This window comes from Prinia subflava (assembly GCF_021018805.1).
Source record: "Prinia subflava isolate CZ2003 ecotype Zambia chromosome W unlocalized genomic scaffold, Cam_Psub_1.2 scaffold_31_NEW, whole genome shotgun sequence".
Classification (NCBI taxonomy): Eukaryota; Metazoa; Chordata; class Aves; order Passeriformes; family Cisticolidae; genus Prinia; species Prinia subflava.
In genome coordinates, this window is record NW_026960608.1 from 1,592,597 (window position 1) to 1,617,419 (window position 24,823).

Genomic DNA, 24,823 nt, shown 5'->3' on the forward strand with positions numbered 1-24,823 from the left:
AGTACAGAGGGGTCCAGCCAAGCTACAGCCGGATGCGTTCCGGTACAGCCGGCTCGAATCCCGCTACAACATCTCCGCTACAGCCTGGGCACATCCCCCTACGAGCCGCAATATCCTCACCCTAAAGGCTGCTGGTCGCCACGGCAACCGCCCTCCCCATCACCACGGCAACCTCCCCTCCCGTCGCCATGGCAACCGCCCTCCCCGGCAGCACGGCCCTCGCCGTTGCCATGGTAGTATCCCCCTCCCCCGCCTCTTGTCGCCATGGCAACGCGCCTCCCCTTGGGGCGGGCCTTCGGTGACGCGACGGAGGTGACGTGCGAGGCCGTGGTACCGGGGCGCTCGGCGCTGTCTCCTTGTCCCCATCACGGCTCCCGCTCGGCCCCCCCGCGCCGCCATGTCCGCGCCCGGCAGCGGCGGCGACTTCGGGAACCCGCTCAGGAAGTTCAAGCTCGTCTTCCTGGGCGAGCAGAGCGGTGAGCGACGAGCCGGAACCGGGAGGGGCCGGCGGGGCGGGGGCAGCGCCCGAAGCCGTGCGGGGCCGAGGCCGCGCTGTGCCCGGCGTGGGGGACGCGGTTCGGGCCTGGTGGGGCCCGCCGGGCCCGGGGGGGGGGGCAGCCTGGCCTGAGGCCTCCGCGGGCGGGTCTGGCGGGCCCCGGGACTCCGTTCCGCCCTCCTGGGGCCGCAGTGCGCCCGCAGCCCGTGCGGGGAGGCGGCCCCAGAGCCGCGGGGGCTCCCGGCGGCTGCGCTGCCCTCCTGGCCGCCGCCCCCCTCCCAGCCGCGGGGGTTTAGTTTTGCCTCAAATGGCCTTCCTTTTGTGCTCCTTCCCTGGGAATAGATGGATGAGTTGTGTATTTTCCTTAGAATCGTGCTGTTTTCTCGCTGGGAGTGTCCAAGGCCCGTTGGACAGGGCTTGGAGCCACCTAGACTGTGGAAAGTGTCCTTGCCCACGACAGGGGTGGAACTGGATGAGCTTTAAGGTCCTTTCCAACCCAAACCATCGTGGGGTTATTACTCCTCACCTTCTCCTCAAGCCCAGAACTGGAGGTCTTGGAGGGATTTCCAGAAGTTTTCTAATTTCCCAGCCTTTCCAATACAGGATTGACATTGCTGCTGATAGACATTTGTCTAATCTGTTTTTAACCCTCTCCAATATTCTTAATTTCACAACCTTTTTCGGAAATTTATTCCTCTCTCCTCTTCTGTCCATGTCCTTTAATTTTTTCTTGGCTTCTTCCAGCTTCCTGAGCCAGAATTGGAGCTTTATCTTTGTTTTTCAGATCTTGTCAGTTCTGCACTTTGTCTCTTGATTATATTTGGAGATGTAAATTTAAAGTTTTGAAACAAACCACCAGAGTTTGCTCTGTATCTGAAATCTTGTTACAAAGGAAGGATGGGAGTGTGGAATGTTGCTTTTCCATGTAGCCAGAGGCAGCAGAACAGCATCTGGGATATCACCTGCTTTGGTTTGATGTTTATGTCCCAGACTTGGGGATCACATAAGGAGCAGAACATGGTAACAAAGCAGATTTATTGCTTGCCCGAAGCAAACCACCAGTTCTTTGTTATCAACATACCTGATTTGAGAGCCAGGTTATCACCGTGATTCATTTTGGACCTGCAGAGATTGATCTGCCTGTCATTTTGGGACTGAAATTTCCAGCTGGCTATTTCCCAGGAAGTTATAGCTGGAATGGCCTGAGATTGGCAGCTGCCGTCAGATCAGTGCCACTCCCAAAGCAGCGCTAATTTTTTTTTTCACTGCTGCTTGAAAGTAATTTTTCTCTTCTCTTGTAGTTGGGAAGACCTCCCTGATCACCAGGTTTATGTATGACAGTTTTGACAACACTTACCAGGTATGTGGTACTATTTATTTGCTTTTTAAATACATATTTAGGGATAAATGTATTCCCTGCTGTTCAGATAGATGCTTGGGAGCCCATATCTCCATGAGATGTCAGTTCAAGATCAGATAAAAAGTTAAAATGTGCTGTGAGATGGAGATGGAGCTTCATGATTAAATCAAAGCATGTAGTGTGATGTCAGGAAGTGCAGTGTCCAGAAAGGCAGCAAGGTTTAAATCTCCTTTGGATGTGGGGTAGATCTCCTTGGATGTGGGATAGATCCTGTGAGAAGCCTTGAGGAAAATAGGGAGAACATTGTTTTATGGGAGGATGCTAGTCAGGATTTCTGGTGATGGATATGGGAGCCTCAGGAAATGGAGAATGAATAAAAAACCCAACATCTTCTGACATTCTTAGTCTCTGTTATCTTTAGAGCTTCCATTTCAGTCAGAATAGTTGAATTTGGAGTGTGTAGATGGATCTGCCAGAAGTCAGCTTGGTATATTTTGTCTTTCAATTTTTTAATTACTATTTTTTTGACTAAAGGACTAAAGATAGGAAAATCCAGGAAAGTCTTGGCAGGCAAAGAGGGGGGTGGGGATGAAGAGGCTGCAGATGTGTAAGAGGCCTGAAGGTTTGGGGAAGAATTAATTGCATCAAAAGCACTCAGAGTTATTTAATGGGAATATCAAATATCTGTAAAGCAGATGAGATTAGGGCTTTATCTTTTAATTCAGCCTGGAAGAGTTACTGGTTTAGATTGGGGTCATTTGAAATTGAGGATAAGTCACTCATTGGAACTAGATCCTCTTGTGCTTCCTGTGTTTTTTCTTTTCCTGTGCTTCCTTTCTTTTCCTGACTCTTGTAAGATGCTCTCATAGATTTATTTATTGCTTATTGTAGTTGTTATAAACCATGGCCTGGGTGGAAAATAGACCTCCCAGAAATAAATTCTCCCTCCCAAAACTGACTCTGTTGCTCTTTTCCAATTATCCAGTGGTACACATTCAGCTGTGTGTGTTAAGAGTGGGGATAATTTGCCTAAAACACTAAAATCTGTTACATCAGGAGCTCTCTCCTCTTTCCTGGGGTTCTGATGGGCTGGGATAGCTCCTTGATTGAAGTGCCTGGGAGTGCACCTGAGTTCATTATTTTAAATGCCTTTGTGCTGGAATTGCTGTAGCAATGGGAACGGGAGTGGATGCAGACCTGCCTAGGAAATGCAGCTGCTGAATGTCACTGGAAGGGCAGCACATTCTGAAGTGGAAAGGCCTGGATAAACATGGCTTTTTAGCTTTCAGTTGCCCATATTTTGTAGATCTCATTTGTTCTACCTTTTGGGTATTTCTAAAAAGATAATTCTTACCAGACTGAATTGGGGCAGGCCAGAAGGAGCTGCCAGCTCAGATATGATCTGTGTGGAAATACAGGAATGTCTGAGGTTAAAATCCAGACTCAGAGGTTCTTGTGGAGCTGAAAAGTGTTGAAGAATGCTGTGAAATGCAGCTGGTGCAGATCCCTAAATTGCTTTGTTTTTATCACCTCACTTGAAGGCAATTGAAGCCAAATCACCAGCTTTGTAACAAGTTTGTGAACATTTCTGAGAGTTTGTGCAGAAAGGGGATGCAGGAAGGCAAGTCACAGCTCCTAATGCTTCTCCTCTTTCCAGGCAACCATTGGAATTGATTTCCTGTCCAAAACAATGTACCTGGAGGACCGCACAGTGAGTGGGGCAGGGGTGGGATGGCTGGGAGGGCACTTCCCCCTGGCCCTTCTTCCAGCAGCTGCTGGAATCCCCCAGCGGCCTCCAGAGAACCAACCTTGGTTGAATCATATCACTGGTACAAGATCTAATACCTCTATCAGGAAGTCAAAATCTTCCATGGCAAATTGGGGCTGTATAATGGCCACATCTCAGGGAATGTGCTGCCTGTTGTATGGAGCTGCTTTAAGTGCAGTTTGCTCCCTGAATTTGCAGCTCTGCCTCTGGGATTGTCAGGATGAAAAGGGCTGAGCAGACCTCAGGTACCACAGAATATTCTGAGCTGGAAAGGACCCACATGGCTCATCCAGTGCAGCTCCTGAAGCCAATAAAAAGCCAAGGAGTTGGTGTTCCAAGTCTTGAAGTCCTTCATGATTAGACCTTGTTCCTCCTCCTAGGAAGCTCTGGTAACAGAGCTCTGACCTACTGCAATAAAGCAAATTGGGATTTAGCCTGCATGAGATTCCTGTTTGCACAGAGACCTCTCACTCCCTTCTCCTGGATTTCCTCTCACTATTTGTGGGTTTGCTCGTGTTTTGCCAGTATTTGCCTTTTTCCCATTTTGCTGCTGTGTGAGGAGTGTGACAGAGCTGTGAGGGGAGCAGGGAACACTTATGGGGAGCTTTGGGCCTGCTGCTTCCAAAGAACTCTCTTCCCAGTGTGTGTGCTGAGTTTCCTGAGAGTTTCTCTGCCATTTTACCAATGATTCCCTCTTAGAAAAGCCCTTCCTTAAGCTTTGTTTAAGGCAAAGATCCTGGGAATGCTGCTTGACACCTGTGGATGCCTGTGTGCTGTTATAGTAGTGTGGGTTTCTCATGGTTGTGTAAATCAGAATGTCATTCACCTGCTGCCCTGCTCTCCAGAAAATCCCATTTTGCTCCCAATGTTGGAATGCTGTGAGCTTTCCTGATTATGTAAGTGGTCCACAGAGCCCATCAAGCTTGTTCGAGTAACAGAGGTGGGATTTTGCAATAGGCTTTGATTTCTGGGCTGGAAACAAGGAATGCTGAGTCTCCAGCTGGGATGTGTGCTTTGGTGGATTTGATATGGCCTTACAGCAAATAATGTATCCTGAAATTGTACCTGTGCTCCGTCACTCAGCTCTAAACATGGCCTGGACAAGCCAGCCAAAGGGATCCTCATCCCTGGTAGTGTCCTAAGCCAGGCTGGATGGGGCTTGGAACAACCTGGTCCTGTGGAAGGTGTCCCTGGCCATGGCAGGGGTGGAATGAGATGAGCTTTAAGATCCCATCCAACCCAAACCATTCTGGGATTCCATGAAATACATGTGGAATTTGGTTCTTTAAAACCATCTCCCAGGAAGGGCAGCTGTGTGACATTTCCAGCACTGGGATGTGTGGCATTAAGTGAGCTGGAGCCATCAGAAGCCCCATCCTCAGTCCTGGCTGTCAGGAGCCACATCCATGTGCCAGTTCCCCTCATTCCCGACAGACTGAGCAGTTCTTCCTCCTCTGTGTGTCCATACCTTCCCAGCCTTGTTGGATTGCAGTGCAGGAGAAGCCAGCCTGGAGGGTGGTTGCTCTAGTTTTCCAGTGGGATCATCCAGGCCGGGCTGAGATGGTCCTTAGGGTCAGGAGTCCCACATCTGGCCAGCTGCTTGTGTGGCTGTTCTGGCAGGATCCTTGAGGCCTGGCTGTGCATTTCCCTTGTCAGCTGGTGCCGTGAGGAGGGATTTAGGGCTCTCCTGGTTTCTGGTGTTGGCATGTGTGTGATATTCCTGGGTTTGTGGAGGGAGGGATGCTCACAGACCTCGGGAAGTGTCGCTGCCTCTTTTCACATTTCTGTTCCATTTGAACTTTCCTTTTGTTGCCTTAGTTTTGCTTTGCAACTTATTTTTATTTATTTATTTAGATTTAATTTAAGTTTTGGTTTTGTTCTCCATTTTCCTGCTGTTCCCCTTCCCCTACATTTTTCCATTTCCCAGATCAGGCTGCAGCTGTGGGACACAGCCGGCCAGGAGAGGTTCCTCATTCCTAGCTCCATCTGTGACTCTGCTGTGGCTCTCATTGTCTTTGACATGGCAAGTAGGTATTGAGTCCAGGGTCTGCAGGGACCTTGCTTTTAACACATATCTTTACTCTGGAAGTGGTGGTGGTACCCAAAAAGAGCTAAATTAGCCCGTCAGCCAACTGTGGGTGTTGGGAGGGATTGGGAATTCCAGTGTCTATGCTGGTTGTTAGTAGCCTTTGGAAAGCTTTACTGTTTTTCAGTTTTGTTTTTTATTTTTCTAACTTCAAAATTATTTTTCTTTTTCATTTCTGGGTAAGGAGAGAGGTTATACAAGTAAGAGCTTCAGGTGCTGTTGCAGTGCGTTTTGGGGGGTCCCCTGGGGGGATTCCCTGGAGGGCTCCCCTAGGCTGTGGGTTCATTGGTGGCAGCAGGCAGACAATGAGACTCCACACAGCTTCTGGGGGTGCTAGTTAGAGGAGGATTTATTGGGGGTCCCACGCCGGGGAGCAGCATGGTTTCTGAGGGAAAAAAGGGAGGGGGGAAGGGGAAGGGAGGGGGAGAGAGAGAGGGGGTAGGGAGCAGGGGAGCAGGAGCAATAGGCGGGGAGCCTGAGAGAGCAAGAGAGACTTCTCGTCTCCCTGCACAGCTTAAGAGGGAGATTCAAAATGGGCACGGAAAAGGACTTGGGCCAATGGAATTACAGATACATGATACTTCAGGAGAGGGTTACAGATTTGGAATAAACTGTACACTTTCGAGGGGTGACACAGAGCATACCATTTCAGAGAAATGCAACACCTCACCCTTTTTTCGTTAGAAAGAAAAGATGAAGAGAAATATGACAATTAACAATTTACAAATGAGGCAGTAATTACACAGTTTTGCAGCACAAAAATAAATACAGTGAGGATTATGTTTTAAATTGAATACACTGTGAACAGTCTATTTGACTTTTGACTATAAAAATGAGCATTTAGTTGTAATAAACAGGTTATGTGGGTTCATATTGAAGATTTTAGATGAATTAAAAGCATGAGCGAGTGCTTCAGCACTAAGCTCATATGAGAGTTTTGGGATTGGCCTTTTTCAGTGTGACTGGCCCAATGGTGTCTAACCTTTTCCAACTGGCTTTTTCGGACCACCACAGCCCCCAGTTCTAGGCTATGGCACTGACTTCTGCTCCCCCTCTCAGGGACAGGGAATCACCTGGAGCCCCCTGGACTCCAGGCACGTGTGCGGCCTCAGATCCTTACTCTTGGATCTGAGTTTTACCACTACTTTCACTTTCCAACCGGTTTAACCCAGAAGACCCCTGGTTTTAGGTCGTTAAAAGAAAAAAAAAAAAAAGAAAAAAGAAAATTTGGCTTCAGCTACTACCTATACTCAGGGAGCATTCACCACAAAAACCATCAAAATACTTTCCCAGACACCATTTTAGGTTATCAGTCACCCTCAGAACCCACTGAGGACAGTATAAACCCAACAGTGATCTTCATTCAGCAGTCTAATACTATCTGAACCCTCACTATTAAAGAAACAATCAAAAACTGCTTCTCCTTGGATCTACCCTTGTGACCTGAGAGGCCTCTGCTTTCTAAAACTGAAAGCAGGACAATCTGCGATATGAACACACCCTTAACTAGAAAAGCATAATTGTAAAAACTACTCCATGGGGACGGGAGGGAGATGGAAAGAAGACAGGTATTGGGTAAAAATGACAAAAAGGTTAGAGGGTTTTAAAATAAAAGTTCTATCTGATGAGCTCTTTTCAGCTGGAACAAGTGGATAGGGATTGGCAACTGGGGAGGTTATGGGGAGCCAGGGACTCTGTGAAAGAAAAACCTTTTTGGGGTACCCTGTGCCCTCGGGTGGGTTGCTCCCAGTGAACTACCCAACAAAGGAAAAATGGGGTATGGATTGCAGAGGATAACATCCTGCTCTTGGAATAGCAGGGGAAGGAGATCGTAAAGTAGAATTCACAATTCAATGAATATGCAAGGCTGTTAAAACTGATATTACAAATTTACCTTAGCTTTGGGTTTTGGTTTCTTAGCTTCTTCCCTAATTCTAGCCTCTACCCTGTGGGACTTGGAAAGCAGAAGGTGGGAACTAGGAGCTGGAGGGGGGGCACGTGACCATGTTAGCCATGTGGCTGCTATGCCGGGCTTAGCAGGACGGGGTGGACTACCGGGGCTTTGTTTAGGGGAAGGTGGATTAGGGAGAAGGAGCAGCGAGGGGAGGAGGGAGTGAGGAAGGAGGTCACAGAATTTACAAAAACAGTTTTGGCGGGTGCGGGGCTTGGGCAAAGCTGAAGACTGCTTTTTCCTTCTCTGGTGGCTCTCTCTCTGAAACAGGTGGGCTTCGGTTCTTTTTGCCGCTGTCCAGGGCATTGGCTGCTCGGGCTCTACGGTCTGCACGGTCTGCTTGTTCTGCAGGGCCCCACCCCACCACCGGGCGGGGGGAGGGCGGGCTCGGCCTCGTCACCACAGCAACGGTGCCACGGGAAGCAGGCCAGGTGTGCTCCACATGGCCTCTCTGGGTGCCGGGGCGCACGCATGCACAGTGGCAAGTCTGCACCGCGCCAGGTCTCGGGCCCGCTCTGCGGCGGAGGTCCCGCTGGGCTAGGGCTCGCAGGGGCCAGGACCCAGGCTCGCGCCGGCTGGCGGTAATGGGACGGCGGCGTGATATCTCGCAGGGCCTCTGCACACGGCCTCTCCGCAGTGCCGGAGATGACGCTGAAGTGGTGTGCCGCGGGGTTCTGCGCTGTGCCGGTGGTGCGGTGGTCCATCTTTGTCTCAGGGTTGTCAGTGCTCGAGCCCCACGTTGAGAGCGCCATTTTGTTGCAGTGTGTTTTGGGGGGTCCCCCAGGGGGATTCCCTGGAGGGCTCCCCTAGGCTGTGGGTTCGTTGGTGGCAGCAGGCAGACAATGAGGCTCCACACGGCTTCTGGGGGTGCTAGTTAGAGGAGGATTTATTGAGGGTCCCACGCCGGGGAGCAGCATGGATTCTGAGGGAAAAAAGGGAGGGGGGGAGGGGAAGGGAGGGGGAGAGAGAGAGGGGGTAGGGAGCAGGGGAGCAGGAGCAATAGGCGGGGAGCCTGAGAGAGCAAGAGAGACTTCTCGTCTCCCTGCACAGCTTAAGAGGGAGATTCAAAATGGGCACGGAAAAGGACTTGGGCCAATGGAATTACAGATACATGATACTTCAGGAGAGGGTTACAGATTTGGAATAAACTGTACACTTTCGAGGGGTGACACAGAGCATACCATTTCACAGAAATGCAACAAGGTGCCCAAGCAATGTTGTCAGAGTAAGTAAAATAAGACAAGACCCTTTTAAACAGAAGCTGTGGAGTGACTTAGGAGGATTCAGTATTCCCATTTTGTTGGAAAAGAAACTGGGAGACTCATGAGAGAACTTTTGAAAGAGGAGAGATGCAACAGCCACAATTTCTAAAGAACAAACAAGCTTAGAGGGAAATTCTCTGTAACTCTTGACATGAATGTTTTAATACACGATAGGAAGTTATGAAGAGAATTATTTCATTGTAACTCCTTGTTATTGATTTCACTTGATCTGGTGGGGGCTTTGTTAATCTACAGTATCAGGATTTATATAAATTTCAGTGAAGAAAACAGCACAGGTAGAAAAGCTCTGGCTCAGGTTTATTCTGTTACAAACAAGTTTAGAGTGAGGACCAGGCATTTGTTTTACTCTGCTAGACTGAAGTGCTTAACAAATAATAGGCTGTGATTTATCCTCACTATTCAGCGCAAATAATTTCCCTGCATTTCTCCGAGTCCTGGAGAGAATTCTGGGGGAATTCCTAGTTTGGTGCAAATGATGTCAAACTGGCCTGTTTGTGGAGCACAGAGATGTGCAGGTGGTGGCCTGTGCTGGGGATTCTGGCTGAGGCAGCAGGGCAGGATGCACAGCTTGGCATAATTTTTCCCACTGTACAGGTACAGGATGCTGTTTATCCAGGCAGCTGGAAATATTTTGCCAGTCCAGGCTGTTCTTAACAGCTCCCAGCCATGTCAGAAGAAATTAAGTGACAGTTGATCTCATCATTCTTCAGTAACGGGCTGATCTTTGCAGATAATTTAATTTTGTTCTTAGTGACTGAGAGGTTTAAAGTTTTTTTGTGTTGCAGAAGGGACATGCTTAGGTACCTCTGGGGGACAATGAAATTGTTTAGTTATTGTTCATGTGCTGGACATCCCAAAATGCAAGTAGAGAGATCCATGAGGGGAGTCCATACTCAGCTCAGGCCCCTCCAGAAGGTTGTTCCTAAGGGAGGCTGGGCTCATTCCTGGTGTCCCACAGTGGTTATTTGTATTTTCCCTTCTAAAATGGGTACGCACAAACCTGGCCTTGCAGAAATGCAGCAAACCTGGGTCACTTCAGGGGTGTCTGTGTGGTACCTGCTCACTGGAGACCTTCCCTCAAAGAGCATTACCCTGCAGAAATAACAAATTAAACTAGTTTAATGAATTTAACAAATTAAACAAATTACCTGGGCCAGCTCTGTGGTGCTTCCTCCAGTTGCCTTTTGTCTGTGAGTCTGAAGGTTTGGGGTGGTTCAGTCACCACCTGGATGAATGTTCATGGTGAATATTCCGGTGTAACAGCATTGTCCTGTGGAAGCTTGGGAAGTCCAGGAGCTGTTGGCATAAGCCTGATCTTTCAGCTCTGCTGTGACACTGCCCAGGTGCTCCCAGTTTGTCACCTTGAGTTTCCTGGGATAGAGAAGAACCCTGACTTCTGCTCCTGTAATCGTCTGCCTTCAAAATGAAGCAAAAGCTAATTGCTTTAACTATAAACCCTAACCTTCCTTAAGCCCCAGGGCATCAGCTCGACATTCCCTGATGTAAAGATGTTGTTTTCAATCTGGCTGCAGCACTGTGCTTTATCAGCTTCTCTTACTCTTCTAAACAAGCAATGATTGGTCCTGAGGAAGCTGCTTTTTCCTTGATGAGCTTCCTCATTAACCAGTGCTTTGCCTCCCTGCTGGGATTATTTGTGGCTGTAAACTGGGAACCAGTGGGTGCCTCCATAAAACTGTTGGGAATGAGGAGCAATCCTGTTTTCAGGCACTGTGGGGCGAAGGAAAAGGAGGTACTCCCAGTGTGGAAAGCTTTTTATTTGGAGTGTTTGGGGAGTTTTTGAGCAGTGCTGGTTCAGCCAGGCCAGTCCCAGACCTTGGAGCTGTCATATATAATAATATACAATAATAACAGTTTGTGTTTGGGGTCAAACTCTACCTGGCCCAGCATTTTTGTGACTCCTGTGCTGCTCTGGAAGGGAGAACCCAATGTCCTTTGCACCACCTGAACCCCGCAGTGTGTAACATTTGCTTTCATTTCTGCTGGAATTTAAGTTATCATTGCTTCAATATCACATGAAGATCCCCACTGCCATCACATGGATGCTCCATGCTGGAGGTTGGATGTTGTTTTCCTGCCTGGTGTCTGCCCTGTGGGAATTTCCCCAAAAGCTTTGATCAAAGATGCTCCAGGCTATGAGTCCTGTGGAGATCCCATCCATAATCCTGGGAGAACAGTGCTGTACTGTTGGCTACCCCCAGTAATGAGGTGGGAGCCAAATCCTAGAGAAGTTTGGGAATAGCAGGATCTCCAGGCAAGTGAAGGAGGGAATTAAAAGCACTTTGCAAACAGATCCAGGAAACAGCACTGCTGTGGTTGGATTTGGGGCGAGATGACAAAGTCACCTCAGCTGCTGCAGTTGGGTGTGGAAGTGGCCTTTTCCCTAAAGGGTTTTCCTGCTCTCTCTCTTCTCCCTGGTGGGCCGGGCTGGCCCCAGCAGGTCCGGCTGCAGCTCTGGGACACAGCGGGGCAGGAGCGGTTCCGCAGCCTCATCCCCAGCTACATCCGCGACTCCACCATCGCCGTCGTGGTCTATGACATCACAAGTGAGTGGGGCCTGGTGACAGCACAGGGGAGTGGTGCTCTTCTGTGTCCTTGTTAGAAACACCCCACACAAGCAGAACTGAGAAGTTACAACCACAAGTTCTGCAAAAACATCATTAAAATCAGAAATGTTTTCCCCTCTTCCTTGTTTTCTCGTCTGGGTGGGAAATAATTGATGTGGGGTGGGGACGTTTGGAGAAGCACCAGAGTCCAAGTGAAGCATTTTCCCTGTCATAAAGGAGTTTTATCCTCAGCTTTGCTATTTCATTCTTCCCTGCAGACTTGAATTCTTTCCAGCAAACATCCAAGTGGATTGATGACGTCAGGACAGAGCGAGGCAGTGATGTCATCATCATGTTGGTGGGGAACAAAACCGACCTGGCAGACAAGAGGTAATGGAGGAAACTGGGCCCTGCTGCCCTGCCCAGAGCCACCAAGGACTGGGGCCAGTCTGGGCTTAAAACAAGGCTTGGTTTTAAACACAACATTGTTTGCTTGTCAGGAAATTCTCATTTCTGGTTTCAGCAAAAGTTATTCCCTTTGCTGTCCAACAAATAATTTAAAACAAACCCACCTAAAAAAATTACTTAAGTGGCTCTGCACTGTTTTCTCAGTGTGGTATTTATTCTGATTTTCCTTTTCACACTGAGGTAAAGGCTAAAAGCTGCCTGTAAAAGCAGGGAAATCAGCTGATTTTCACTATTTTCCACCAATTTCCCTCACACTCTGCACGTGCAGCTGGAAGTTCATGGCACAGTTTCTCATTAAGATACAACACACTTTTGTAAGATTGATCTAAAAGTATGAATTTTTCTGAGTATAAATTTTATGTCATACATAACACACACTGAGCTTGTGGATATGTGAAAGGAAACCTGATTAGCAAACCCCAAACTTCCCCCAAAGAGAGACCCAAAACTTTAATTAGACTCCTAAAATGACACAGACTTAATGTTTTGGGAGGTACCATAAAACATTTTGCTTTAAAACTCTTAATTCTACAGCACATCAACCAAAATAACCAATGTAATGTGTTCTTAGAAGAGCACAGGCTTTACTTTGTGATCCTATTTCAAATCCTTCTCTGGATTGTTGATTTAACAATAATTTTGTTGAATATTTTCAGAGAATTTTGTTCCTTAGGAAGGTATCAGGAGCAGTGTAGATAAGGAAAGGTTTTTATTTTAATGGGTGGTGCCAGAAGCAGTTGGCAAAGGGAAGATGGAGTGAACCAGGCAGTTCCAACCCTTCCAACTGAAACATCCTCACACACCCCAGAAATGAGGGGTTTGGGTGTCAGGGAATGTGTGAGGGCTTGAAACCATGGGGGGGGTTTTGATCTGATGCACAGAAAATCACATCAGGGAGGTAGAACTGGGAACTACCTGGATCTTGCAGCAAAATAGTCTTAAAAAATCATATTCTTGTACTTTGGCTATTCACAAGATTTTCCTGATCAAAGGAGAACAATTTATAGATGAAATTAATGTTTTCTCAGCAAAATCTTGGCTTTTATTTGAATATCATTGTTCAGTCTGTTTCTTGGGATGATGGGCAGAGTGATCTGAGTGTTCCATTGTGGGACATTCCCACATTTTAAATTCTTACCCCTGCTTTACTCACTCCTGCAGTTACACATTCCTTCAGGATGCGTTGTGATATGGATTTTCTCCTGTGATTCTGGTGGTTTTGTGTCCCAACATCTCTGGCTGTTTGCCCTGCAGGTTTTTAGTTTTCATGCCCAGCAGGAATAATTCTACTTGGCTTTTCCCACTTCACTGAGCAGCATTTTGAGGTGTCCTGTGCCTTGCACTTTGTAAATGTTCCTAAAACTTGGTGCTCAGAGCTTCAGGAATGCGATAAAAACATGTACAGTTAATTTTGCTTTAGAATTCCATGTGTGATGAACTCATGGTCTGTCCCTGAAATCATTCACAAAAACAAAATCCAAGATGTTTTCCCTGAGCCAGCTCTGGATTTTGACCACTGAGCCTCTCCCATGCTCTCTTGGGAGCTGGGAATAACTGCAGCTCCCTGACTGACTAGCCTGGCATTTCTAATTCCTCTCAAAATCCAGTTTCATATGAAACTAGAAAGCCCAATGGGATCATTTCAGCCTTGGAGTATTTCCTGATGGTACACAACAGCTGGCCTGGCACTGCTGGAAGAATTAAAAATACCAGAAAATTGTTTGAAGCAGCTACAGCTGAAGTTCATGCAGCTCTGGAAATTCTTATTTTGGGAGCTGAATGTGACAGTGTCTTGGGTTATGTAACCAAAAAATGTGTATTCTATTTCATCTGTTGAAACCAGTTGGGGAGATTTTTTTTTCCTTTATCTCTTGTAACTCCAGGAGGGAGGGGGTGGAGGCCTTCTGTTAATGGGCCAGCTGTTAAAACCAGAGGAGCAATGTTCCTTATCTCTTCTATGACCCATCCTCCCTCCAAGAGGATATCTGCTGTTAATGAGCCATTAAGGCTCACCACATGACTGATAAAATTACATCATCCATTGTGAGATGCTCCACCCAGTGGGAGGAGCCAAGCATTCCTACCTGGATAAAACCTGAGATTCAGAACAGCAAAGCATCCTCTTTTCCACTGGATTCTCAGAGGAAGACCGGACTCATTGCCACTTCAGGATCATCTCTACTTCAACAGAACCACATCTGTCACTCCAGGACGACTTATTTGGACTGTTTCCAACACCCTGGCCAACAGGGTGTCAGATCGTATTCCTGACTCAGGGTTTTCTAGGGCTTTTGTTTGCTTGCTTGGTTTTTTTTTTATTATTCCTAGTAAAGAACTGTTAGTCCTATTCCCATATTTTTTGCCTGAAAGATCCTAATTGCAAAATTGTTATAATTTGGAGGGAAGGGGCTTTACATTCTCCATTCCAAGGGAAACTCCAGTTTTCCCTGACAGATACCTGTCTTTCCAAACCAAGACAGACAGTAGTCCTGGTGTGGGCTGGAATTTGGAATGATTGGGAGTAGAATATCCAGGTGTCAGTAACAGGAGCTGCCTTGCCTTTCTTTTCAGAGGGAGTTGGATTTGTGTGAGGCTGAAATTCTGGGCCTATAAGGCTGGACAAAGCCACCTTTGGTGTCACAAAGGTGACATTTTTTGAGGCAGAATACAGGGAAGCCATTCATCCTCTGATAAAAACCAGGGATGAGGCAAGTTCTGAGGCCAAAAAGCAACACTAAAAATAGCCCTGTTCCTGTTCAGTGCAGCCTGGTAAGTGTTTCAGTCCACTCAATGTTGCTTCAGTTGCTGGCTGTTTTTTTTGTTTTGTTTTTGGAGTTTTTTGTGGGGGTTTTTTGTTGTGTTTTTTTTTTTTCTCCCTGCAGCTTTCTTTCTCTCATTTTTGGACTCTTGCTTTGGTTTGGTTTTTCTGTGCTGTGATTTGTTCTCATTACTGGAGACAGGTTTCTGTAGAGGAAGGTGAGGGAAAAGCCCAAGAGCTGAACATGCTGTGTGTTGAAAGCAGTGCTAAAGCAGGACTTAATGGGACAAGGAGTGGGGCTCAGAGGGGCAATTTCAGGTGCTTGTCCCCAAGCTGCTGCACTGTCCCTGCTGCTGGAGCCTTTCTGGAGTCTTTGTGTCACCTCACAATATTCCCTCTGTTCGATTTGGGAAACTCCCTTTGTGGGTATGGGGATTTTTCCTTCCCTGGAATGCTGTGGATGAGGCTCAGATGTTCTGCACAAGCTTCATCCTGTGCTGCTCATTTGCCAAAACTCCAGGTGTTTCCTGTGGAGCTTCCCTGAGGTGGTTTCACTCCAAACTGAAAGACCTGGGGGTGGTGAAGCCTCGAGGGTCCTGAGGTGGGCTGTACCCTGTTGGAGGGGGAGCAGCAACTCACTCCCAGCCATCTCTAACTCTCCCTTCTGTTCCTTGTGTCTCTTTTCCACCTTTGTGCAGGCAAATCACCACAGAGGAAGGGGAACAGAGAGCCAAAGAGCTGAATGTGATGTTCACTGAGACCAGTGCAAAGACTGGCTACAATGTGAAACAGGTACATCCAGGTTGTGTTCTCAGTCAGGAATCTGTCCCTCACTGCTCTGGGTCTGCTAGAGGGTGTGTTTGTGATCCTGCAGGAATTTCCTCTTGTTTAATGCCAGCCCCTGTGATGTTTCTTGGTTTATGTAGTGCAAGTTCCTTTCCTGTTAAGTCAATGATTCCCTGTCAAAGCTAAACCTTGAAACAAAGGAGAACTCACTCCAGAATGTGCTGAGGGATGGGAAAGAGGAAAAATTGTTTTGTGCAGCCAGTCAGCTGGAATTTGGTTTGGTTTGGTTCACAGTCGATGCACTGTTTGCTGAAATCACTGCTGACATCAGTGGGGAGAATTGTTTCTGCTGATACACTGGAGTAGAAGTTCCTCCTTCTGTTTGCCAGCCAGAGAATCTTGAAATATTTTAGAAGAATTGAGGTTGGAAGGTATCTCTGGAAATCACCCCTTCCAACCCTCCTGCTCAGAGCAGGCTGCCCAGAGCTGACTCCAGCTGAGTTTGGTATATCTCAAAGGATAGGGACCGTCCAGGTGCCAGTGTTTGATCAACCAAACAGCAAAATAACCTTTAAATTTTTGTTTTAAGCAGAATTTCTCAGATTTCTGCTTGTGCCCTTTGCCTCTTGCTTGTGATTCCCCTCTCCACTGGTTCAGGGATTGTTCTGGATATGACAGAGCTTGGAATAAAGAGCTGTGAGCTCTGGAGGAAATTGGGAAACATCCTCAGGAGTTTGCTTCACACCAGCAGCTTGGTACAACCTCACAGTGGGATTAGGAGGCTATGGGCTTGGGTTTTGTGGCTGTTCTGGATTGAACCCACTTTAGTGTTTGATTTTGACTCTTGTTGCCTTCTTTGCCCAGCGGGTATTTGTGGGGAGAGCTGGGATTTGAAGGCTGCAAACTCCAGCACCTCACTGGGACCTTGGTTTTGCAAGGAACACCCTTTGGAGGGGTGGCTGAGGAGCTGCTGGGAGGGAAATCATCATCAGCAGGGATTTCTCTGGTGTTTGGTGCAGCAGAGTTCAGCAACCTGGCAGTGTCTGCGCTGTGTGAGGGCAGCAGGGTGAGCTCCAAACATTGACTGAGGAATGATGCAAACCCATTTTCCAGGTTTTCTGGGGCTATCATAGCCCTTCCCAGCTCCAGCACATCCTTCCCAGTGTAACTGCAGCTCCTTGGAACCAGCACTTCTGCTGAGGAATGGCTATTTGGCAGCAGGACTGACCTGAAGGGCTGGGCTCTAAAAGCTCAGTTATTCCACAGAGGAATATTCAGTGCCAGCTGAGTGATCAGAAATCCCCAAATGTGCACCCTGTGTGCACAAGCAGAGGCTGGACATGGTAAATGATGTTTGGTGAGTGCAGGAGGGAGTTCCATGAATCCCTGGAAGAATGTTACTAATTAATTCCATGTTCTCTTCAAGCAGGAACAGGTAAAATAAAACTGGTTTTTTTGTAGGCATTGAACTGTTTATTGAACTGTTCCTGCTTGTTATAAAGTTATATAAATATAACTTTATATAAGTTCTTTAAAACCCGTAAAATTTCCTACATAAAATTCTCATGGCATTTTTGATCACTGCTCTGCCTACTAAAGTACCCACTTTATGAGTTCATACAACTCAGACTCCAAGTCCTGCTGTAAAACAATGTTTTTAACAGGAACTTTTTTCTGACAAGCCTTGAGCTTCTCTCGCTGCTTTCCAGCTTTTCCGCCGTGTGGCTGCTGCCTTACCTGGGATGGACAGCACACCAGAGAAGAGCAAAGAAGACAGTATCCTTGTTTTCCCATGGATTTGGGCATTTATCTGGTGTTAAGTTGGGCTTACTGACTTTCTTTGGCACCTTGTGGGGATGGGCCTTACTGGGGTTTTGCAGGGATGTGGCTGAAACAGGGCGTGAAGCTGTTGGAGTGTGAGCAGAGGGATGGAGCAGCTCTGCCATGAGGAAAGGTTGGGAGAATTGGGATTGTTCAGGCTGGAGAAGAGAAGCTTTGGGGTGATCTAATTCAGGCCTTCAGGACCTGAAGAAGCCAAAAAGAAAAATGGAAAGGGAATATTTACAATGGCTTGGAGTGACAGGACAAGGGAGAATGGCTTCCCACTGCCAGAGGGCAGGGTGAGATGGGATATTGGGAAGGAATTCTTCCCTGTGAGGGTGGGGGTGCCCTGGCACAGGGTGCCCAGAGAATCTGTGGCTGCCCCTGGATCCCTGGAAGTGTCCAAGACCAGGTTGGATGGGGCTTGGAGCAACCTGGGCTAGTGGAAGGTGTCCCTGCCCATGGCAGGGGGTGGCACTGAGTGATCTTTAAGATCCCTCCAACCCAAGCCATCCTGGGATTGTATGACTTTGTGGGCCAGATATAAATGTGCACAACTAATGGCCGGCACAAGTTTTGCTTCTCCACTTGAACTGAGACTGGAATTTCCACAGCTTTAAAGCACCGGAGTTTATTACTATTTTTGTCCATCTTCTGAAAGGTCTCACCTCGTCCCTGGCTTTGCAGTTACCCTGTGCAGGCAGGCCATGGAGAGACACCAAACAACCCTTCCAGATCCTGTTCTAGGTGATTCCTTGACTGTCCCTGCAGTGATTGACATCAAACTAGAGAAGCCCCCCGAGCAGCCAGTCATGGAGAGCGGGTGCTCCTGCTAACAGCCCCTGCCAGCAGCACCCTTGCCTGGCCAGGCTCCTGGAGAACATCCCGCTCATTGCCACCCCTCTAGGGCTGGAAAACCATTCCTAAGCAAGCAAATCCCTGTGTACTGGTGGGGAGCAGCCCCAGATGTCCCTCTCACTGCATGGTTTGAACCCTGAGTGCAGAATGAGTGTCCTGTCTTTTATTTTTTTATGTTGTTGCACTTTGGCACCACGGTGCCCTTCACACTCTCTCCCTCTCTCTCTCTCTTCCTCCCTTTCTCACCTGGAGCCTCCCTGCTCAGATGTACCTTGTGAATGCCATGGAAAAGCTGCCAAGTTAGGGAAGACAAAAATGAAGCTTTGGGGGGTGGGTTTTCCACCTTCCTTCCTGCCTTGCATCCTCCCCCTGCCCTCTCCAGCCCCCTGTCCTGCATCCCCACTTCCTCTGGTAAAAGGCTGCTCCTTAAACTTAAACCACTCACTTGGACTTGCCTTTTTGGACTCTGCAGGTTCCCTGTTCCCAGGCTTTACTTCCCGCAGGGCACACACCCCATGAGCTCCCTGGTTTCTCCTTTCCATGGATGATCCTGGCTGACTCTTGCTCACAACTTCCCAGTTTTGCCCCTCATGTCACACAGGGCCCTGGAAAGCCCCAAACTCTGAGAGCTTTGGCTTTGTTGCTCCCATTTGTGTAGCAAGGACATCCCACAGCCTGCTCCCCTCTGCTGGAATCTCTTCCAATCCAGAGGATGTGGATGAGTGTTGGCTGCAGACATGGGGGAGGAGGAGAGAACAGAGGCTTTGCAGCCTGAAGCTGGGTGGGGAGAAATCCTCAGGGATTCTGGAAGCAAACAGTGACCTGGTATCCATCACTTCAGGGGCAATATCTGCCCTGGGAGTCATGGATGCTCCTCAGGCTCCTTCCCTGATCTCTGTTCTCCTATTCCTCATCACAGGAGCTGCTTCATGCAGAGCAGGAGAGCCACAGCAGAGGGAAGGGCAACATTCCACTCTCATTGCCAGGTTGCTGCTTGATGGAATCATTCCCATTGCCTCTGCCCTTGGAACAGAGCTCTGGGGTGGGACCAGAAGCCGTTTCGCTCCTGGGGGAGTTTTAACCTTTGCCAAAGCTGAGGGGAGCAGTGGCAGGGAATTCCTGTCACAGTGGGTGGAGGATTGGAGGGTTGGACACTGCTGAAGGGAATTCTGGTGTCACTCCCCAACCTTGGAGGTTGGGAACTGCTTCCTTTCCCCCAGCCTCTGGTTTTGAATCATTTCATAGAGCTTTTCAGAGATTTCCTGGGGTTTGGGGTCCACAAAAAGTTTGTCAGTTGGCAGAGAGGAGAATTCTACTATCCTTTCCCCACCTGGCCTGCGTGACACGGAAGATGCTGTGGTAGGACAGTGACCACAGTGTGACCACGGTGGGGGAGGGTCAGTGACACTCCCTCCCATCCCCTGGCAGGGTGTCCCTCAGTCCCTGACACCGTGTGTGCACCTGAGGGCGGGAAGGGACAGCCCTGGGCTGGGATGTGGCAGCCCTGGCCACAGGTCACCAAGGTCCCCAGAGTCCCTTCCCCTCTGGGCAAGCTGGCTGCAGGAGGAAGCTGGGATGTGACTCCCTGTTCTCCGCCCCTTGGGAAGCTGATCCCGTTCCCTGTACATAGCCCATTGTGGGAATTACTGGTGTCGGTGTCCGTGTCTGTAGAACAGGTGTTGCTGTCCCTCCTCACAGGCAGCTCTGCTGTCCCTTCGTGTTGTTCGAGTCACGGACTGGGGCGGGAGGGGGAGACCCCAATTATGGGGCAGGGGGTAATTAGTGGAATCCAATAGTTCCCTTCCCACTGTTTTTCTGGATGTGTTCCTGCCGTGTGTCCAGCCCTGCTGTCTTGTAGCTGTAGTAAGTGTGACTGTAACTCTGAGTAAGGACTGTGTGGCACAGCCACAGTGTATCACGAAATAAATAAAGTTATTTCACCAACACTGCACTCTCCTGCTGACACATGGGGGCGGGGGGGGGGCTAAAAGGGGTTTGCTCTGAGGTGTGACATTCCTGTCCTGAGTAGGGATGGAGGAGGAGGGATAGAGGAGAAAGGAAGGACAGAGGAGGAGGAAGAATGGAGAAGAAGGAAGAGGAGGAAGGATGAATGAGGAAGAAGGATGGGAGGAGGAGGGACAGAGGTGGAGGAATGGAGAAGGAAGGACAGAGGAGGAAGGAAGAATGGAGCAGAAGGAGGGACAGAATGAGAAAGGGAGGGAGGGAGGGAGGGAGGGAAAAAGGATGGAGGAGGAGGGGGAAGGACAGAGGAAGAGGAGACTGCTGACATTGTTGCAAAATGTGGAATATGTAACAATTTTCTCAGGCAGTCTCTGACATTTGATCTTTGTTACTTTCAACCCTAATCAGCAAAAAAAAGAGATTTAATCCAAGAAATTGAGCAGCTGAAAGTGATGTCCAGGTGTTGGAAGGACAAGTGACTTGTGGGTGGAATTTCCTCATTGAGGGTTAGGGCTGGACATGCTTCAATGATCTCAGCCCTGGAGGAGGTTATCAAAGCTTGGGAAGAATCCCTGTTTTGGGATAAAAACAGGACCCTATGGATCCAAACATGACTCAATGGAGCCAGGAGCATGTGGCTCCTGGAGCCCTCAGGTGAGGCCTGCCCTGCAACACAGCTGGGACTGATCCTGCTGCTCCAGAAGGACCTGCAGGACCTCTGCCAGTGCTGCTTCCCTGCAGCCTGAACCCCTGGCAGTGATTCCTTCATCCTTGCAAGTGTCTGAGGCCAGGTTGGAAAGGGCTTGGAGCAACCTGGGATAGTGGGAGGTGTCCCTGCCCATGGCAGGGGATGGCACTTGATAATCCTTAAGGTCCTTCCCACCCAAACCATTCCATGATTTTATAAATTTGTGCCTCTCATCTCAGTTTTGTCAGTCACTAAAAAGATCCAGTGTTGCTGGGGCTGTTGTTTTCCCACCAGGAATCAGCAACTACTCTACTTTGGTGGTCTTAATGCTTTGCTAGTTAACATACCCAAGACATGAATGTACCTTGGGAAACAATCCACTTTCCTGTCAGCCAGGTCAGCAGGAAAACACCTGAGTCATTCCCTGGGAGGAACTGCCCAGGGCAAGGGAGACCTTCCTGGAGCTCCTGCAAGGGAATGCTCTGAAGCAGGAGACAAATTCAACGTTGAAATTGTACCTGCAGCTCCCTGTGGAGAGAGCTCCTCTTTCCCCATGGAACACAGAGATTCTGGAAAACCAGTGTGAGACCAGAGAGGTGATACAAAAGGTCTCCTTCCCCTTCTCAGGGTGTTGCAGGGGCTTCCAAGGATGTTCATTCCCCTGGTGGAAAAGCTAATTTTTAATTCTGAGTGAAAACCTCTTTTCCAGTGTCTTTTTCTCGCTCCCAGCCTGGCTCAGTGTCCTGCCCTGCTCCTGGAGTTGTGCTGGTGCTACCACAGCCAAAATGCTGCCTTGCTCCTTCCCGGCACTGCTGGAACACACTCCAGGTTAATCAGGGGCTGATTTACAGCAGAGCCAATGGAAAAAGCCCCTGAAACAGCTGCAGATCTCAAATTTTCTCCTGCAGGCTGCAAGGGTGACTGGAGCTGGGCCTTGTCCCAGCATTTCCTTGGAATGGTGCTCATGGTGGGTACATCCCAACCTCTACAGAGACTTCCTGAGTGGGAATAAGTTCAATTCAGGCTGCTGTACTTGATTTATTGATTGTTTTTACAGAAAAAGAGGAAAACACCACAAGGAAGAGAAGGCCAGAGCCAGGGCTGTCCTGAAGCCATTACAATGTGATCCCACCAGGCATTTGCCCCTGGATTTGCTGATAATTAACATGTTTCCTTGGTAATTAACATTTCCAAATATCCCAGCCCTATATTGTGGGGGTTTTATCAGCAGAGACACCAACGGCCAGAGCTGTGCATGGACTGGGGCTGGATTTTACTCCTGGAGTTCCCAGCAAACCCAGAAATGCAGAGCAGAGATAGGACAGAGAAGGAAAGAATTCCATGGCACAAGAGAGTGGAACAGGTGAATTTCCTGGAGGACAATGCCCATTGCTCTGCTCAGGAATGCTCAACAACCAGGGATCCAGGATCAAGGGATCCAGAACCAGCCCAGAACTCACTTAAGGTCTTGCTAAAACCTGGATCCTGCTGGAGCAGCTGCCCCCCAGGACCTACTTCACACCAGCTTTTCCCCAACATCCATTCCCAGGAGCACAGCCTCAATCCCCATCCATTTTCCAGCCAAATGAGCCCCTTGGCATCTCTTCATGTGGGAAAGAGCTGATGCTGTGCAGGACAGTAGTGCCTCCAGTGAAAGCTGAAACATGGAGTCATCTCAGACGCTGGGAAAAAGGAGTGGAGAGGTTTTGGCAGGATGAAGTTCCCTGTTAGTGAACTGTCCGTTCCTTCTGCCGCTGGTAATCTGGGAGGGAAGGACAAGGAGAGAATAGCCAGGGGGAATTACCCAAAATGTTCAGGAAAACACACATTCCCAAGTGGAGGCAGTGTTTGAGACCCTCTGGCTTTAAAAGTGCACCCCCACCAGTCATTTCAAGTGATTTTAGGGCATTTAGAACAAAATTATTTGTTTGGAATGATTTGCTTGAAACCCCCTCCTCCCCTACTCCTTTTTTTTTCTTCTTCATGGCCACTTTCCATTTTATGAAGAATCCTTGTTTGGCTTGACTTCTCACTTTTTTTATCCCTTAAATCTTGGAACTATATGGGTGCAGAAGCAGAAACTGGGAGTGAACCCAGTCCTTCCCTTCACTCACAGTTCAAACATCCTTAGGGAGGGATATCCACCATTGGCACTTGTGCCAGAGCTCATTCCTATGTTATGCAAGGATAATTAGCTTAAATTTATGAGCTCTAAATTGTTTTCCATTCCCCAACCATCCCACCTTCTTGCTCTCTGAGTTTTCTTATGTGGGCAGATGAGGCCAGGCCTCATCCTGATGCAGTGCCTGATCCCAAATCAACAGTCAGTGACCTTGGGCTGCTAAACTCAGGTGGAATGGGCAGGGATTTATGGAAGTTTGCTTCCCAAGGAGCATTCCAGAACTGGGCACTTACTGTAGGGGAAGTACCGGACACGCATTGTGATCTCCTGTGCTGTCTTCAGGATCTCCACTGCCTAGAAAACAAGGAAAGAGCATTCCATGAGTTCTGTGCTGGGCTGAGAGCCTGGAAGGAGGTGGATTCCCCATCCCAGTGCTCACCTTGCTGTGCTCAATGTCCTGGAAATCCACATCGTTCACTGAGAGCACCTGGTCCCCCTCCTGCAGCCCAGCCCTGTGAGCATCTGAGTCGGGAATCACCTGGGAAGGGAGAGCAGGGATGGCAGCAGTGGATCTCACACAGCTCCCCTCCCACACTGCCCCGGGGAGCAATTCCAGGGGCTGGGAAGAGATCGGGGAGGGGTGCAGGATATTCTGAGGACTTTATGGCAAATCCCAACCCCAAGGTCAGGGGGTCTAAGGCAGCCAGAGCCTCCCTGCACACCCGGTTGGCTCAGCTGCTCCCACTGGCACAGGCGGGATCCGGGCGGGAATAGGACAAGGACGGACATACCTTGGAGATGAAGATTCCCAATTGCGAGGCTTTTCCTCCCCGGCTGTTGAAGCCCAGCTGTGGGAAAAACCAGCAGGGAAATGCAGTCACCAGGACCCTTCCCTTGGGCAAAGTCTCTTTCCATTCCCCAGGACTCTTCTCCCTGTCCAGGGCCCTTCCAGTTCCCCAGAACCCTCCTCCCTGCTCTGTCTCCTGGATGGATCCAAGGCATGGGTGCTGCAGTGCTCAGCCAGGCAGCAGCACCAGGCCCTCTCTCCTAATTCCTGCCACCGGGAACACCTGAAGGGCCCCTGCTCCCATCTTCCAGGAGCTGCACATCCCAAGATACCACATCGGGAACAAACCCTCCCCTTGCCCACCGCCCTGGAATCTGCCACCCTGCCCGCCCCACGCCTATCACAGCACTTCCCTGTGCCAGGACGCTGCCAGTCGGGAATATCGTAATCCCAGCACCTTTTTTACCAGGAAACGCTCTGGGAACCGCGTCCAGGAACGCGACACGGCGCCCAGGCAGCGCCGGGCCGGCGCCGCCCACCTCACCTGCGCCCCGGGCGGCTTCTTGAGGACGATGGTGCGGGGCAGGAACTGCGTGAGCTCGTTGTTGTAGTCGGGGTGATACACGCGCTGCGGAGGACGCGCGGCGGCTAAGCCGGGGCCGGCCCGGGCTTCCCCGCCCAGCGGGACCCCGCGGCCGCCGTCCCCGAGCTGTCCCCCCGTTCCCCCCGTCCCAGGCTGACCTCGTGCGGCGGGACCCAGGCGGGCGGGCTCTCGTAGGGCGGCAGGAAAACCACCGGGAAGTCATCGTAGGGCACCCATCTCTCCATGCTACCGCTCCGCCGCGGCCAGGACGCGCCCCGCGCGCGACGCACTGGGCTGCAATTAGCTGCGCCCCGCCTGACACACCCGCACGCGGTTAGTTCTGCCCCGCCCTTCACTCCGCCCCTCGCGCTGTCCCACCTCCATCCTCGGTTGACCCAGCCCCACCTGACGCACCGCTCTGCGATTGGCTGCGACCCCGCCTCCGCCCCGCCTGACGTCCCGCTCGGTGATTGGCCGTGGCG

At 49.4% G+C, this 24,823-nt stretch overlaps 2 protein-coding genes across 10 annotated transcripts; one reads left to right on the top strand and one right to left on the bottom strand.

Moving 5' to 3' along the window:
- Nucleotides 1–291: 291 nt before the first annotated feature.
- Nucleotides 292–20,145, top strand: LOC134564977 (ras-related protein Rab-6A-like). Of its 8 annotated transcripts, XR_010083729.1 has the most exons (10): nt 292–476; nt 1,798–1,856; nt 3,514–3,567; nt 5,552–5,651; nt 11,380–11,508; nt 11,787–11,898; nt 15,433–15,526; nt 16,634–16,877; nt 17,230–17,296; nt 18,113–18,184. XR_010083729.1 is itself a non-coding variant. In XM_063424316.1 (9 exons), exons 1-9 carry the CDS (start codon nt 398–400, stop codon nt 18,175–18,177), a joined length of 759 nt encoding a protein of 252 aa, XP_063280386.1. In that variant the 5' UTR covers nt 292–397; the 3' UTR covers nt 18,178–20,145. The 8 variants fall into 8 exon arrangements, 7 of the variants coding, with proteins under 7 accessions (XP_063280386.1, XP_063280387.1, XP_063280388.1 ...); XM_063424316.1 differs by lacking the exon at nt 16,634–16,877 and having other exon boundaries at nt 18,113–20,145; XM_063424317.1 differs by lacking the exon at nt 16,634–16,877 and having other exon boundaries at nt 5,552–5,647; nt 11,403–11,508; nt 18,113–20,145.
- A 1,722-nt stretch (nt 20,146–21,867) lies between these two features.
- LOC134565031 (PDZ domain-containing protein 11-like) lies at nt 21,868–24,716 on the bottom strand. 2 transcript variants are annotated; one of them, XM_063424393.1, is made up of 6 exons: nt 24,500–24,716; nt 24,303–24,386; nt 23,763–23,819; nt 23,411–23,509; nt 23,265–23,325; nt 21,868–22,611 (listed from the first exon to the last, which is right to left on the bottom strand). In XM_063424393.1, exons 1-6 carry the CDS (start codon nt 24,584–24,586, stop codon nt 22,577–22,579), a joined length of 423 nt encoding a protein of 140 aa, XP_063280463.1. In that variant the 5' UTR covers nt 24,587–24,716; the 3' UTR covers nt 21,868–22,576. The 2 variants fall into 2 exon arrangements, with proteins under 2 accessions (XP_063280463.1, XP_063280464.1); XM_063424394.1 differs by lacking the exon at nt 24,303–24,386 and having other exon boundaries at nt 24,500–24,714.
- Between the last annotated feature and the right edge of the window lie 107 nt (nt 24,717–24,823).